This window comes from Stegodyphus dumicola, chromosome 8, assembly GCF_044657685.1.
Source record: "Stegodyphus dumicola isolate Sdum_Otavi_A_Nest chromosome 8, ASM4465768v1".
Taxonomy (NCBI): Eukaryota; Metazoa; Arthropoda; class Arachnida; order Araneae; family Eresidae; genus Stegodyphus; species Stegodyphus dumicola.
In genome coordinates this window covers 108,221,492-108,239,972 of record NC_140775.1, presented here as the reverse complement: position 1 = coordinate 108,239,972, position 18,481 = coordinate 108,221,492, and the positions used below count along the sequence as shown (strand labels likewise).

Sequence of the window (18,481 nt, the reverse complement as noted above, 5' to 3'; positions counted from 1 at the left end):
TATCTGATTGTAACGACTAACTGAAATGTGTCACTGGATGATATGTCACTTCGACTAAATGTTTCACTGGGTGTGAACTGAGTTGCACAGTCTATCTTATCAGCTTATAGCCTTTTCTTTTTTGGGGAAAGGGAAGCTAAAGTTCCAACTCTGGTTACCTTGTTTCGCGAGGCTGACACCTGCTTGCTCTATCTTTTTTTAGCATAAATTTGGATGAATCATTCGTTTTAGAAATCTTTCTCTCCAGATTAACTTCAGTTTTTTGAGGACAACATATTGGTAGGTTATTTTCACATGATGATGATGTAAGATGTAAAGTGGGAAGAGCATCGGTTTTCAGCACCTTTTAGAAGTTGAGCGAAGCAATTCTGCCTTTACGTAGTCATCAGGTGTAAAATGAAGAGCACATATTCATGCATTTTCGATGCTGAAATTATCTGCTTTTTTTTTTTTTTTTTTTTTTTTCAGCGAACAATACACAACTTACGAAGTTCTGGATCACCTGGAAAACGATGGTATGTGAGATACCCTGACTTCTAGTTTTCCTTCTAAATTCTGGCATAACTCTACAGTGTAATTTGCCATTTCTGACCAGGTATAATAGCTAATCAACAACACAAATCAAATGAAACTGTTTGATGCAACGAATGTAAACAAACGCCAAGAACTAAGGATTGTCAGTCATGGACCTTGTAATAGACTAATCCAGTGGGCGGGGCGCGCGTCACCCACATGCCTGCAAGAAAGAGTAGGGACGATCTGTATTACTTTAACATTGAAACCTATGGCGTTTGTATCACATAATTGTTTTTATTTATTAAATCTAATACGTCGTATAAGTGATGAGGTTATGAAAGTCAATTTTTTCAAATAAGATTTAATATATCTCTTTAAAGCCCGTTTTACTGCATTTTGCACATTCTTTTCATGCGTAATTCTTGTATAAACATTTTTACTTTGGTAAAACAGTAAAAACTCTAAACACAAAATTTATGAACTTACTTTTGTGTACAAATAAAGTAAAATTAAATAAGAATGATAGTGCATGAAGCTTTGAAACAAATAAAGCAAAATTAAACAAGATCTGATTTTTTTTTAAATTTTATTTTAAGAGAATTTTCAGGCAGTGGTTTTTTAAATTATTACAACATTAAAAGACGATCATTTGTTTGATCATATGATCATTAATTATTAACATCATAAGATGATTATTTATTTTAATAATTCATAAAATTCGGAGCATAAACGTCTCTCAGTGTAATGAAAATAAATAAATAAAATCTGGAAGCACTCAGATTTTATGTTACGCTCAAAGGGACGTTTTTTAACGCTTTGTGTGTTATCTCTATTTATTGAATATCATGTTCTTCGCACATAAACCAAACAAAATTCAATTCAACAGCAGTATGACAAAATATTTGAAAACAGCATATCCTTAGAATTTCCGCGTTGGAGATCAAAATATTATTTTCCGTACAGTGTTGCCATTGCTCGCTTTGAACTCGTTGAGTTTCTTATTCAAAAGTTCGTTAAAGTTTTACAAAATATAAAATGGATTAAAACAAATTCGAAATTCGGCTGTTCGAGTAGAGGATTACGTTATTCAGAATTTGATGGCTCTAGATAGCGTCATTTTTTCACAATGCGAGAAATATACATGTATTCATGCAGATTATTCATTATTAAATTTCTTTAAATATAATACAAGGCGATAATATTTGGCGGCAACAATTTGCAAAGTGAAACGGACGTTCAAAATGAAACAGCGCAAAATGCCGTTTCAAAACTAATAGCCTTTCTGGGCTACCGCCCCTTTAGGCTAATAAATTAAATTTACAATAAATTAAAAAAATCTTCTTCAGAATTAGAATTAAATTAAAAAAAATCATCACGATAAAATGTTAGCACAATCAATTATTACAGTTTACAATTTTGACATTAGAATTAAATGTAAAAAAATTATTAAGGTGTTAAAAGTGTTTATCACTACGATGTATTGTGAAATATAATTGAAATAAAACTCCTTTATAAAAAATATGCTATAATATTTACCTATAATCTTAAAAAAGCATCACAACTTAGAATTTTAAGCAAAAACTTTCAAAAATTCATTTTTAGGTATTTTAGTATTTTTTACTTATTTACACCAATAAAAATTATAAGAGAAAATTCTTTGTTTGAAATTTTCTATTAGTTCAGATTTAAAACAATATTTTCTGAAAGAAGTAGTTACAAATCTCCTTACAGCATAGGAAAAGCTAAAAAAATATAAAAATAGCCAGGCCTGAAAGCATGCAACAGCTTTATAATTATTTGGAATGTTAATTATGCTTGATAAATATGCTAAATGTTTAAAAATCAGTCTCAGTTTCAAAAATAAAAATATCTAAAAATTCTAATTCGTGAAATGAGGCGCTGCAACCAACTTCTTCTTGACAATTATACACACTGCAATAGACAACCATTGTAAATATCTGCGAGTCGTCCCTATTCCTCCGGATGTCGTCAATGTGACAGCCGTCAGAAGAGGGAGAAAAGGCATTTGGGTTTTTCTATTTCTTATAAGGCCCACCAGGGGCCGAGCGGTAAAGTCCCCGAAAACTGGTAGTTCGGTCCGAAGTTCGAATCCCGCAAACGGGCTGGCTGCATGGCCGTTTTCGTGGTTTTCCCCATGTGTAACGTGTATACGAGCCAGTTTCCCTTAGAAAATCCTCCACGAAGGCATCCCTCCTCTTAGGCAGATAGCCCTCGAGGCTTTGCAATAATCACACACACACACTATTTCTTATAAGGCATGGACCTTATAAGAGATACACTGACCCAGTGGGCGGGGCGCGCGTCACCGACATGTCGGCAAGAAAGAGTAGGGACGATTTGGTTTATTTTAACACTGAAACCTATGGTGTTTGTATCACATAACTCTTTTTAATTACTAAATGTGATACGTTGTATAGCGATGAGATTATAAAAGCCACAGTTTTTCCCAAATAGGATTTAATATATCTCATTAAAGCACTTTTTAGTGCATTTCGCCCATTTTTTTTCACGCGTAATTCTTGTACAAACATCTTTACTTTGGTAAAACGGTAAAAACTCTAAGCGCAGAATTTATGAACTTAATTTTGCGTAAACATAAAGTAAAATTAAATAAGATTGATAGTACGCGAAATAAATAAGGTAAAATTAAACAAGATCTGATAATTTTTTTAAATTTAATGAACATTTTCAGGCAGTGATTTTCCAAACTATAATAACATTACAAAACGATAATATTTATTTGATTATATAATCCTTAAATTATTAACATTAAAGGGGATTAGTTATTTTAATAATTCATAAAATTCGGAGCATAAAATTTTCTGAGCGTAATGAAGGAAAAAAAAAAATAAAATCTAGAAGCACTCTTTTGTTAAAGTTTTGTGTGTTACCTATATTTATTGAATATCATGTTCTTCGCCCATAAACCACATACATTTGAAAACAGCATATCTTTAGAATTTCCGCACTGGAGATAAAACTGTTATTTTTCGTACAGTGCTCGCTCGTAACTCGTTGAGTTTGTTAATCAAAAATTCGTTAAAGTTTTACAAAATATGAAATAGATTAAAACAAATTCGAAATTCGGCCGTCCAGATGCCCATGTTCGCGTGGAAGATTACATTATTCAAAATTTGATGGCTCTAGATACTTTCGTTTTTGTGACAGTGTGAGAAACATACATGTATTCATGCAGATTCTTTATTATTTAATTTCTTTACACATAATACAGGGCGATAATATTTGGTAACAACAATTTGCAAGGAGACACGGACATTTATAGTAAAACAGCGCAAAATGCCGCTTCGAAACTAACAGCCTTTCTAGGCTACCGCCCCTTTAGGCTAATAAATTAAATTAACAGTAAATAAAAAAATCTTATGCAGAACTAAAAATAAATTAAAAAAATAATCATTATAAAATACAAGCAAAGTTAATTATTACGGTTAAATACAATTTTAATATTAGAATTAAATGTATAAACATTTTTAAGGCGTCAAAAGTGTTTATCACTGTGGTGTATTCTGAAATATAATTGAAATAAAATTCCTTTATAGATATTGTGCTATAATACTCATCTATAATTTTAAAAAAGCAGCGCAATTTAGAATTTTAAACACAACTTTCAAAAATTCGTTTTCAAATATTTTAGTATTTTTTATTATAATAGTATTAGCTATAGAAAGCATAAAAATTGCAGGAGGAAACTGCTTGTTTGAAATTTTCAATTAGGTCAGATTTAAAATATTTTTTCTAAAAGAAGTAGTTACAAATTTCCACACAGCATAGGAAAAGTTAAAAAAATATCCAGTTCTGAAAGCATGCAACAGCTTTATAATTATGTGGAACGTTAATTATGTTTGAAAAATATGCTAAATTTTTAAAAATTAATCTCAATTTCAAAAATAAAAGTATGTAGAAACTCTAATTTGTGAACTGAGGCGCTACAACCAGCTTTTTCATGACAATTACACACGCTGCAATAAATAACCTAGCAAGCCGTCCCTACTCCTCCGGATGTGATGAAGGTGACAGCCGGGAACGCCTCAGACAAGGGAGAAAACCCGTTTGGGTTAGTCTATTTCTTATAAGGTCGATAATAAGGCTCCTCTAAAAAGGCTATAGGAGCCTTAGTCGATAATGTAACTGACATGACGTCATGCGCAGGCGGCAAAATTTTCTCCCGGGACTACGCATGGCTGTTGGGCCACCCCTGATTTTACGCATTGCGGGGAGATCGTAAATGTATGGCGTTGAATAACACTGTGTATTTAAAGGTGATAATTATGAGATTAGAAAATTTATGTTTGTCACACATAATTGAAAATTTTTATGTTTTCAATTTTGCATACTTTACGTCTAACGATGCATCCATACAGAGAAGTTTGGAATTTTTGCGTAAGATTGGCTTAATATTTTAAAAATTTGTGGTTTCCCAATTCGTCCTTGCATTTTCTTATAATTTTTTATAGAAATACGAGATTTAATTGAACTTTTTTTCCCTTCTTACGAATTGTCAGTACATCTAACATGACTTTTATTTGTAGTCAGTTTGCATTTTTCTTTGCTGTGCGATGTAATTGAATTTTCTTTTTTAATCTTACGAAATGTCAGAAATATTTAATGCGACTCTTTAAAAACAGTTTTCATTTGTAGTTGTACTGTGAAGCCGGAACTTTTCATTTGTTACCTGCATAGTGCGTGAATGACAAAATTAATTTAATTATTCTCCAGTACATTGATTTTCAGTACCGAGTAAGCAAAATGGATATTTTATGCGTTTGTAATACTATATTGTTGAGAATTCTTAAGTATCAATGACGTACTTAAATAGTGAATTGTCATACTAATGCTGCATAATTAATTACTGACCATGTGATCAAGATGTTGGGCAAATGAAAACTATTTGCATAGCGCTGCCCAGCATAAAGGTAACCGCACCTTTATAATAATAGTTGCTCTTTACAGATTAGAAAAAACTGATCCTCCTAGAAATGGGCACTGTAATGCCTTGCTACCGTTATGAAAGTTCCTCCTTTTTTTAGATCAGTTGCAGATTTTCAAGATGTCTATATTTTTATGATAGAACATTGTTATAGATGCATCTAATTTGAACACATTTAAAAATATGTAAAGAACTGAATAATACTGCTTTATGCTTAAATAAATAAATATTTTGCACTTAGCAAGAGGTAGTTTCCTTCTTTCTGATTAAATAATCGGAAAGTAAGGAACCTGGAGTGTAAATGCACTTCTGCTTTTTCCAATTGGTAGAAAATTGCTGTATTTTTGGTATATGTTTTTGTCACAATAATCTGATTCATGCATTTACATACTGCACACATGGTTCACACCAGCATTCATAGGTGAACATTATGCATTGCTGTAAAAATGTAAATATTGCTATGTAGATTTCTGTTTTTCTCATAAATTTTTTGTTTCTTGTAAAATGCCTCTTTTCATTATTATTTACTAAAAGAAATAATACTCATGAACGATAATGATAGCCAAACTTGTGGGTTTTTTTTTTTTTTAACTGATTCACTAAAATCATCACTGAATTGCTGATTTTTTATACTGGTGTGAATAATAAGAAAGCATCGGTAGATTTTTCAAATTGTAGATTTTCTAAATATAGGTTATTTGTAATGTTATTTACAACTGTTGTGATCAGATAAGTAACTTTTCACTTAATTATAAAATTAATTCATGATTTATTTAAAAATTGTAAATTTCTGTTAAATATTGAAGGGCATGCTAATTTTAAGTCTTAAAAATGCTTTTTTTGGGGGAGGGGGAATATTATTTATTTTCAGATTTTCTGCACTTGATTTTATAAACGTAATTTTGACACTATTTTTCTCAAAATGTATACTTTTGATATATTTCTTTATCACATCTGATCCTGCAGTTACTAAACAAAATATTAGGCAAAGTACATATCTATTTGAAAATTATTTAAATTAAATTATACATAACATGTAAATGAGTTTTATACATAGAATTCAGAATTTATTAGCTTTTATTTAGCTTATCCATAATGTTAATTGTTATGGTCAAAAGTTTATCAATTTTTAAACTACTTACTGACAAGCTACGAGTTCAAATTTCATACATACACTGTTATATGACAATTATATGTAGTAAAATGAATTTTTTTAAACTTAATCTTGGAACAATTTTTTACACATACCTTCATTTAATGAGGGAACTAAAAATCTTTGAATCTTAGTGTTTGCATTAGGCAGAGTTAAATTGGTCCCTATCACCTTAATAGTGGGTGATTTAAACTTAAATTATGGACGGTAGAGGCTTTTGTCCATCCGATGATGAAAGTCCGTTCACCAATGCTCCGCTCTCTCTCCTGTTTCCGTATCTTTATAAGACTTTGCTACTTCTCTTAGGTGTTGCACTATGATTATGATATGCATAGTGGAATTATCACATCTTAACAAAGTGTGAGGCTAGAAATTTTTCCAAGAAACAAGCCTTCTCCTTTTCATACCATTCTAGGTTACATAGCTGACACAGTTTCACTGGAACGGGCTAGCTATGTGGGACATAAATTTTTCTGTCTGTTATAAATATGAGCAAAGTATAAATAAATGGATAAATATAACTTATATAAATTTTTATTTATACTAAACTGAGTAACTGCGAAACTGGTGGGCAGTAAGGAAATTTTACTACCTACGAAATGGATACATTATTATTATTATTATTATTTGAAGTGTGCTACAATATGAAGCAGAAGAGCTATGTTTCAAAATTATGATGTCATTACATCACCATCACTCTATTTTTTTTATTTCTCTATAGCAGGGGTGGCCAAGCTCCTTGATAGTCCGAGCCATTTTTCAAAATTTGAAATTTTTCGCGAGCCGCAATTAAATACGTATTTAAAAGATATTAAAAAAATTTTTCTTACAAAAATTATATTTATTGAAAACATATAAATAAAAGTACAATATATGTATATTGGATTTAAATATTAAAAATTAAACACATTTATTTTACTTCTTTTAATAATCTTTTTTAATTTAATAATTTTAATAATTTGTGAAAGCACTTCTCAGTAATTCTTTGAGATGCTGGTTAGTTAATACTGATCGGTGTGTGGATTTCACGAATTTTAAAGTGGAATAAAATGATTCACGTAAGTATGTTGTTCCGAAAATTGAAATAATTCAACAAGCAGTCTTTTTTTAATTCGGGATACTTTGATTCTGGTACAAATTTCCAAAATTTAGTAATCAGCGTCGACTTATATTTTAATTGTAGAGCTTGACCTTCTTATATCTCTATTAATTCTAATTCTCCAGGTGGTTTCTGGGTCATAACTATATTGGAAATGGAAAACTCATCTTGAATTATGTTAATTTCAAATGGATTCAGGAAAAAAAATCAAGAGACTATTTAAAATATTATAAGTCTTAAAATCTATTTCGGAATTCTGTCAATATTCCTTCTAGTTTTTTTACATATTTATTGAGATTTTCTTGTTTAATATTGGAACAATTTTTTTTAATTCGAGGAAAATGACAAAATGTTTTGTTTTTAATGTCCATTTGAAAAAGTTGTACTTTAGTTTGAAAACTAAATATACACTGTGAGAGGTCAGATATTATTTTATCTTTTCCCTGCAATTGTAAATTCAGTGTTTGCAAATGTTCCATGACAGTCAAAAACATTAAGTCTTGTAACCGCTCATCATCATCTCATTCTGAATAGGTTATTTCCTTTTCTTTTAGAAATGCTGTTATCGGATCAAACAAATCTACAAATCAATTTAATAGGTTGTAGCTAGGTAACCATCTAACAATGCAAAAGAAATTAATGTCATTTGGAAGTTCTTCATCCTTTAATTCTTCAAGGAAATTTTTTAAATGTCGATGATTTTTTGCATTGGTGTGAATGTAATTTACAATGTGTTACACTGTTTTCATAACATCAGAATGTTTTAAATATTTTGTAATGAAATGTTCTCATTGAAATAAACAGTGAATCAGTATGAATTATGGAATTTGAGAATCATTTCTTAAAAACCCAATAAGACCGATATTTTTACCCAGCATTGCTGTAGCTCCATCAGTTGCAATGTTTACAAGAGGCACATCAAAAGTTTTCATTATGAAATCTAATGCATTTTTAATATCGATACCGCGGGTTGACTCTTGAAGTGCGCCTAAATCTAATACGGTAGAAGTCCAGAAATCCACAACGCTTGGGACCAGAGGTTGTGCGGATTTCAGGACAGAAAAGATAATATTCAAACTAAAAGTGCAAAATAAATAAGGTGTATTAAATACCTTTAATTAAATTATTATATACATTAATACAATAATTAATTATATGCATTAAATTATTATTACATATATAAACATTATATTTTATTTTTCATTTACATAAGGCTCTATTTTTAAATCAGCATGAATCTGCTTCCCCTTTTCTCTCAGGAGGAGTCCTGAAATAGGTACTCCATCCCTCCACCGCTGCCGGAACCACTCTTACAAGACAGCTTTGAGGTTTGCTGATTTCGTCTCGTGTAAAGATTTCCTGTGTTAAAAATCAGTGTTGCTGTAAAATTTCAACAGCTTTTCTTTATTGTCTCGTATATCATACACAGTCCCTGTGGCAATTCCATACGATTCTGCTATAAACCGAGCATAGCACCTGCCTCCATCTTTAGCAGAATTTCCACTTTTTTCATTACTGTCAATGCAACGTGTTTACGTTTTCCAAAGTTGCAAGCAGTAAAATCACGAGTGCGTTTCTTATCTGTCATTGTATTAAAAAGGGCTGAAATTTAAAATATTCTTAATATATCCACAAAATATCCAGATTAAAAAAAAATGAGATTACTAAACAATCTCGTGAAATAACAAAGCTCAGAAAGTACAACAACGTGAACTTGAAAGAAGAGTGGAGTTAATCGTCTGCTTTTCTACCTCGATGCAGATTGGAGGGAAAAAAAACTTATCATGATGTCAGTAATTTGGTATTTCTGTTATGACTCATTATTATTTGGTAATTATGATGTCATTATCCAGTAAGTATTTTTTCTTTGATATTTCGTACTCCGTGTTGCGGTTTCTGGAACCTATAAACTAAATGTTTATGCTTTGAGAGACAACGCGGATTTCAAGTCGGCGGATTTTCGGTATTTAACTGTAATTCTTCTTTAACAGTGAAGTCAGGTGAAACAAAACGTATGAAAATTGCCAATTGCAGAAGATCTATGATATCTGTTAATTTGTCAGTGGCTAAGCTGAATGCAATACAGTTCTTCAAATCATTTTTAAAACTATATTCAAGAGATGTATTAATTGCAGTTATGCGTCATTTGGTTGTGTGTCTCAAGATGGGAATTTGTCAAACAACTTTGTTTAATGTTGCATTATTTGGATCTAAAATTTTAAATACATCTTCAAAGATTTTTTTTAATAAACTCTTCCTCTCCATATGGGCATTTTGCAAGAGCAGTATTCCAGGCAATAACGAAATTGCTCCAGCCACATTATTAGCTTGATTGCTGAAGGTCATCAAAATTGACTGTTGTGTATTTAAATTTGATTTTAAAGAAGCAAGTTTATCTGATCTTAATTTGGAATTTGGTGGATACTGATTAGAAAACTGAGAATGATTGGTTTCATAATGTCGACGTAAATTGGTAGCTTTATAATTTTTGACTGTAGAGTTACAAACAACACATAAATAATGCTTCTCTGTTATTGTCAATAAAAACGAAATTATCCTCCCACTCATTATTAAAACTTCTATTTTTGGTACAACTCTGATATACGCCCTAATTTCACCAAATGTTGCGATATGTGTTCTGCGCTGGTTTTTGGCGCTATTGCATGTTTTGTATGGCAACCCTGTTGACGTTGAAGAATCTTTCACTGGAGTTCGTTGGTTCGCGTCATGCTGTATGTCTGAGAAGGTAAAATGGTGGAAGTTGTTGAATTGAAGTTCGACAAAAGGAAATATCGTCGTGGCCATTCTGTTGAGGGGCAGTGGGTATTTGGAGGTGTGGAAAGAAGGTCTGGGAGATTATTTTTAGTGGCTGTGCATAATAGAAGTAGGGATTTGTGATTATATGTTATTTTATTTTATTTGTGAACTAAAGTATGGATTTTCTGGATAGTGTGTCTTGGTGTCATATAAATCCGATAGTGATTACGTGGCGGCATGTTAAAGGCGGTATTTCTGCTGTTAGAAAAAGCATTGATTCATGGTTAGTGCATTTTATTTTATTCTTGTTCTTATTTTGTAGAATGTTATGTTCATTGTTTTGTAGTATGAATTTCTGTCGTTATTGTTTTTTTTTAATTGTTTGAAATTTATTTTAGTTATTTTGTTGATTAGTGCGTATCGTCTAAGTTGTGCAATTCGTAGGTGTTTTTTTAAGTTGAAACAGAACGCTGTGTACATGGTATTCTTTGAAATTTATTGTTGTTATGTTAATTTATTAAAGTGAGGTGTGCGTAGTTTGTAAATTCGTTTGTTGCCTAAATTGTGCAATTCATAGATGTTTTTTTTAAGTTGAAACAGGACGCTGTGTACATGGTATTCTTTGAAATTTATTGTTATGTTAATTTATTAACGTGAGGTGTGCATAGTTTGTAAATTCGTTTGTTGCCTAAAATGTGCAATTCGTAGATGTTTTCTTAAGTTGAAACAGGACGCTGTATACATGATATTCTTTGAAATTTATTGTTGTTATGTTAATTTATTAAAACGAGGTGTGCATCATTCGTAGATTCGTTCGTTGCCTAGATTGTGCCATTCGTAGACGTTTTTTGAAGATAAAGCATATCGCTGTGTACATGGACTCTTGTCAAATAATTTTGGTTAGAAACTTTACGGTTTTGCTATCTAAAGTTTTTGTTTTTGTTTCGGATTTTCAGCTTAAATTGTGTGTTCAAAACGGTTTGTTTTTGGAGACATTTTAGGCTTAAAGTTTGAAATGTAGACAAAAATTTAGATAGCAATATGGCAGCGTGGAGTTTCTCGCCAAAAATGTTTGGCGAGAAATTTGGTGACATGAGGGCGCATATCAGAGTAGTTCCCTATTTTCTTGCTCATATTTTTTTTTTTTTTTTAATTTTTGTTCTCTGTCATCATATTTTTAAAAGAACTGGAAATAAATAAAGAAATTTAGAAAATACAAGTTTTGTGTTATTAAAACAATAACAACACGTGTTACATACTATGAAGCAAATTATAGTTAACTTACCAAAAATTACAAATTATATCCGTAGCAAGAGTGATACAAATTGTTTCCTTCAGAGCGCAATATCAACTATCCATTGCAATGAAAGGTTACAAATTCAAAATCGGTCTAAAATCGCATTCAGGTATTGGCTGGACCCCCCAAACGCCTGAATAATTTCCTACCTAGTGCTTTCCTCCATCACGTTACTGCATCGCTCATTGCTTTTAGGTGTTGTTAAATGATATGTCAATCATTCTTTTGAAACGACTAAAAGTAGTTCTGTTATTTTAATGCACCTTCTCTTTTCTTTGTTTGCTGTCAATGTTTAGTTTTTTAGTCCGAAGCTGCAATCCCGTCCCAATGGGGAACTTCACACAGGGTGAAAGCATCCAAGAAAGACGTTCTCGCTTTAGTAAGTAGGCTATTGTTAGCACTGTAGTGTTCAATTTGTCATAGGGGGAAGGAAAAGCATTCCGGGAGAAATTTGTAGACACAGGCATTTTCGATGTTTGGGGAAAAGAGATTTTGCCCTCTCTCGTTGCGAAAGAGTTAACTTGGACAGAAATGAAATTTATTACAACGTTGCACTTAGTCTTTCATATTTGTTGTCAGTAATTTAGAAAACATTTTGAAGCACAAACAAGTTTTTAAAATATAATAACACAAAAATTAAAAGGAACATTTATTGAGAGCCACAAATAATCCTTCAAAGAGCCACAAGTGGATCGTGAGCCGCAGGTTAACCACCCCTGCTCTATAGGTTTCTCCAAAATAAATTTATTTATTATTTTAACACCCTTTCTTGCAGAAAAATTAAGCATACTATAAAAGTCTTCTTACCATTTTATAAATGCTATTACTCTCCCATGTTTTTAATGCATATATTTTGAATTTACAATTTATTTCATTTTGTTAATTTTAAAAGCAAGAGAATTGATTAGTGTTTAAAATTATTTACAGTGAAATCTGCATTATTTTTAATTTTTTCCCTTTCATAATTTAGATGGTACAAATTCCGATATCCGGACTCATCAGGAGTTCAGCGATTCCAGATTTTAGATCATCAGTTTATATCTAATTATATGATACGTAAAATTATGAAATTAAAAAAACAAAGCAGTTGCTTGTAAAATATTACAGCATGTAATGACCTTAAAGGAATCAAAATTTACCCCCAAAAAAAGGGCTTGATAATTAATTGTTTGCCTTATTAAGCATTTCTTTCAATGTAAGTTGTTTTTTTAATCTAAAGAGGCAATTTGTCCAGAAGGGATATTAATTTCATTTGGGCATTTTGTGTTGTTTCACTATGAATGGCGTTTCACTTTTCAAATTGTTGCCACCAAATGTTATAGCCCTGCATTATATTTAAAGAAATTAAATAATGGAGAATCTATATGAATGAATCTATGTTTCTTGCACTGTGAAGAGACAGCAGTACCTAGAGATGTCAAATTTTGAATAATGTAGTCCTCCACTCGAATATGGGCATCTGGAAGCCCAAATTTAGAATTTGTTTCATTATCTGTTTCATATTTTGTAAATCTTTAACAAATTTATTATTAACAAACTCGATGATTTCAAAGCGAGCAATGGCAAAAAAAAAAAAAAAAAAAAAGCATTTTTATCTTCAGCATGCGAGACTATGCATTAGAAATTCTAAAGATATGCTCTTTTTAAATTATTTTGTGATATCACTGTTGAATTGAGTTTTATGGTTAAAATGCGAAGAAAATAATATTTAATAAATAAAAGTAACGTGCAAAACGTTAAAAAAATGCCCCTTTGGGCATAGTTCAAAAGTTTTTTTCTTTTTTCCTTTTTTGTGCTAATATTTTCAATTTAGACTAGAAGAGAAACACGCTAATGTGACAATCAAAATCGTAAGAACAACCTTGTATTTAGCGTAGGTATAATGAAACACACAATCGATTTCGAGGGCAGCTAAAGGTCCCTCCTCATCAGGAGAAAGAAATACCTAGAAAGAAAATAAAGGAGAAGGAGTCACAGAAACACGTGGTCCTTATCAGCACTGCACGTGGTTATAACTAGATTTTTAATCAGAGTTGCACTGGCCGCCTACTTTTACTGAGCCAGGCTATCTGATCGAGCATGAAAAATTAGCGAAGTTAAAATAGGGAGCGAGGGGCAAATGCACCTTACGCTAAAAATCTGAACTTCAAATAATGGAAAGCAACCACTGAACGAATTTTTATACCCTTAAAATGCTTAGTACCAAACGCGAGGAGGTAACGCCATCTATCGGCAAAAATAACAGAATTAAGATAGTAGAATTTTAAAGGCATTAGGAAGGACTGGATTGGACTTCAAATCATTAATTAAACCTGCTAAATCTTTGTGAATGTGAAAAGCCTCAAGAAAATCCAATTCACCTATGGAAGAAGCCTTTTGGATAATTTTTGCAGATCCAAAATCAAAATTATGGATAAAAGTCCAACTATGATACGCTATTGAAGACTTGTTAATTTCGCCTTTTCTGACATAAGATTCATGTTCCTTGATACGAAACTTCAACATTCTTTTCGTTTGGCCGATATATCTTAAACCACACTGACACGATATACTATAAATTCCCCAAGAATTCAAGACAGAAACGCAATCTTTTAGAATCGAAAGGTGAATTTTATTAATGGGGGAGAAATCGACTTGAAAATTAAATTTCTGGAGAATCCGTGCAATTTTATAGCTAATAGAAGGATAAAATGGAAGCACGACATGGTCATTAATATTATTTCTAACAGTGGAATGTCTTCTTTGATAAGAATGATTTGGAAGGAATTTTTTAACGGCTTTATCAATAATCACGGGAGAAAATCCACGGTCAATTGCAACTGCTCTCAAATAATTAAGTTCATTGCTAAGCAAAGATTCAGAGGAACAAACTTTAAGCACGCGGAATACATAATAGTAAAAAGAAGCCATTTTTTGCTTAACAGGGTGGCATGACTTGGCATGGGGTGGTAAACAAACTGCAAATGGTTTACGGTACACAGTGGTGCTAAAATCAGTTTCATTGCGGATTATAAGAATATCGAGGAAAGGGAGGGAATTGTTGGATTCAATTTCAAGAGTGAATTGGATGGCTGGATCAATTGAATTCATAATAGATAGAATCTCGGATAAATCCTCTTTATAACCGTCAAAAAGTGCGAAAGTGTCATCAACATACCGAATCCAAAGACGAAAAGATAGTTTATCAAATAATTTCATCTCAAAATAGTGCATATAAATGTCAGCAAGTACCGGACTGAGAGGATTACCCATAGCAAATCCTTCAACTTGACGAAAATATGCATTTTGGAAAACAAAGTGGCTTTGACGTAGAGAAACTTTAGTAAGCGAAACTAACTCATTAATTTCAGTATGTGTGTATTCAGTAAGATCCGGAATAATCTAAAATCCGGACTTCAAAGCCACCAAAAACTTTTTTTTTATACTTTAAGCATGCATTCCTCCCTGCACATAATAAAACACATGGAGAATCCTGTATCTTAATTTTACTTCAGTACTAAATAAAATACTTCTTTATTGAAAAAACAATCATTTTGGCATAAATTTGTATTAATCAATAATTTGGCTTCATTGCTGCATATCTGCTTAGCATGCATCTCAAAATGAAACATTCTACATAGATAACATTGTTGATTTTGCACTTACTGATATTTTATATCACTGACAACAAGACTTGTTTAAAAAGGCTGAAAGAAAACATGAAATCACACGGTGGCATTGTCGGAAATGAAAGAGCGGACACCCTTGCTAAAATGGCAGCACTAGGGAATGGGACTGATAATTTTGATATCCAAGACTTAAAAAAAAAAAAAGAAAGAAAAGAAAAAAAAAGAAGAGTATTGCTGAAATCGAAAACTGGTTTTATACAGAATGGAATTTTTGCTGGGAGTCGTCTAATAAGAGAAAAAGAGTTAATGAAAAAAATAAAGTTAAACAAGAAGATGAATATTATAAATAATTTAGATATAAATCAGGTACTGACTAATCAAGGGCTTTTCCAGGTTTATTTTAATCGGTTCCATCTGAAAAATAATAATAAATGCTTAATATGTGATAAGTTTGGGGCCGCCAAGCACTACGTCGATAAATGTACGCTTACCAGGAGTGCAAGAGAGAAATATGGAAAGAATTTTAGGGAAGATTTTAAAAGGAACTATTCAAATTTGAAAGATTTTGGAAAGACAATAATGAAGATTATAAATACAGTCAAAAGTCGTTAATTCGGACGCCCATAATCCGGAATGATCTATAATCCGGATTTCAAAGCTACAAACTTTCTGCGCATGCGTCGCGTTTACGAGTGCGCGTAAGATCTTTACGGCTGCGAATATGTGTGTGCGCATGCGCGTTTAATGTGTAACGGACGGTATAAGTTAAGCTAAAATTATCTAATTCAGTTAATGTTGCAGATTGTGTTGTTCCTTAATCTTCAAATTAGATCCGGCTTATTATTTTTTGCAGACTGTTAGAGCAATTTTATAAAAGTAAGCTTGAACTTTCGATTATTTCAAATAGAATTTCCGATATATATTTACTAATATGTAAAGGATCTACAAAGCGAAAGTATGTTTCGAAATCCGAAATCTGTTTATCAATTTCATGCCGCAACGCGCAATGAATTGGAAGTTGATCTGTCAGCACTAGCCTTATCTTCCGGGCAGATGTTTTTATTTTATTTGGCTTATAATTCCTTACTAAATGTCGTATTTCATCTCGATGTACACCCGTCTTTGATATGATTTAAATCGAATTCCTCGTCATTATAATTCGCTTCTGATAGCGAAGAAAGTAACAGAGGTTATTGAAAACGAAAAAATTTCGATTGACAAATTAGTCGGTAGACACAGCAATTATAGGACTTGAACAGCGGAACTTTGTAACTGAACAAGAAATTATGTCTGTTTATAGAATTAAAGAGATTGTATTATCACGTAAAAAACGAAGCAACTTAAACAACTTACATTGAAAGAAATGTTTAATAAAGTAAACAAATAAATATTAAGCTTTTTTTTGTAAATTTTGATACCCTTTAGATCATAATTGTTTTTTATTTCATAAATTACGGTTTCATATTTTTAATTTTGTAATTTCTGCATGCCATCTGACCAGATTTAAACTGATGGTCTATAATCCGGAATCGCCGAAGTCCCGACGAGTCCGGATTAACGACTTTTGACTTTCTTTCTTTCCACCGACAGCGAGGCAGCCGGTCCACTGGGTAGTTAGCATATTGGCCACGTAGCCCCGCTGACGGAAATAACTTGAACAAAAGACACACTTATAAATACATATTGTGCTCAAGACGACTGCTGGGGGCAGTGCAAATAAATGCTGGACGAAGATGATAGTGCATGATGGAAGAAGGGTGCATTGCGACTTTTGACTGTACGAACAAAGATAGAATTGGAATTCGGCACTGAGAGTCAGATTTTCGACTTTATATGTTTTTTCTTATATTTATTTTTTTCTGGCTAGTCCCTTTTTTTTATTATACGGCCGGCTTGTGCTGGCTAGGAGGATTGGGGCTGTGCCCTTATAATAATAATAATCCCTCATGCCAACCTGGTGAATCATTATATATTATATTTGCTTTCATCACCATATGTTTATCAACATATGACAACTTGAGTAATGTAGCCATGCCTAAACAATTTTTTATGTTAGTAATTAAATAACAAAGAGTATGGTAAACTTTTATGTTGACATTACGCTTGACGACGACTACAAATTTAAGATAAATGCGCTAAAAAATGTTGATGAGGAAAAATTTACCAAAAAATTCTTTCCATATGCTAACAATAGATTTTCTTAATGATACTCAAAGGCCAGAAGATTACATTTAGTGCTATTTGAATTAAGAATAACTGATTTGTTATTCACATAAACCCAGAATTAGTGCCAGGGCTCGTATGGCCACACTAGGTGGCAGAATTTAGGGAAGGCGTTGGTAAGAATTTAGGACTCGTAGAGACTGCATCAGGCAGTAAGATATCTAGCGCCGGCCCTCGATAAGCTTCAAGTATATGTAGGAATTTATTTATTCAGTACTTAGATAAGCTTTAAGCAGCATGTGCAAGAAATAGACATGTGTATAATAAATAACTAATACAATTCAGGCTTAATTGTGTCAGTACGCAATAGAAGCTAGGTAACATTTAGTGAAACAACTTGTCCAATCTCATGATACATAGCCAAATATGTATAGTGAATAATTTTTCTGTTATTCATTGCAAGTGGAGTGTCGGAATCCACAAAAAGTTCCTTTTCTTCTTTTCTTATGTCATATACAGTTCACTTTCCAATGTCATACTCCTTGCATAATTTTGAGACAGATATACCTTTATCCATTTTTTGCAACAATTCCATTTTTTGTTTAATGGACACTGAAGTATGCTTTCGCTTTGTAGCTCCTGTTGCAGCTCCAGAATTAGAAACTCTTTTTGACATAATTGAAAGCTGGAACTCTAATTTTTTATAAATTTGCTGTAATAATAGCAGCCTGCAAAAAAATAATAAGCTGGATCAAATCAGAAAGTTAAGGAACAGCATAATCAGCTATGTTAATTGAAATTCCTTGGAATTGGTAAAGTATAATTTTAGCCTAGTTTAATAGTGTCCACTGTACATTATTGTCTATGTATCATGAGATTGGCGACAGAAGACAAGTTGTTTCGCTACATTTTGTCTTGCCTC

At 32.0% G+C, this 18,481-nt stretch overlaps 1 protein-coding gene across 1 annotated transcript in view; it reads left to right on the top strand.

Annotated features, from left to right (window-relative positions):
* Positions 1-4,727: 4,727 nt before the first annotated feature.
* Positions 4,728-18,481, top strand: part of LOC146995918 (uncharacterized) — a 43,836-nt gene continuing 30,082 nt past the window's right edge. Inside the window, exon 1 of the mRNA XM_085822249.1 lies at positions 4,728-4,935. Within this exon, the coding sequence (XP_085678375.1) occupies positions 4,785-4,935 (151 nt within the window). The 5' untranslated portion in view covers positions 4,728-4,784. The remainder of the gene's footprint in view (positions 4,936-18,481) is intronic.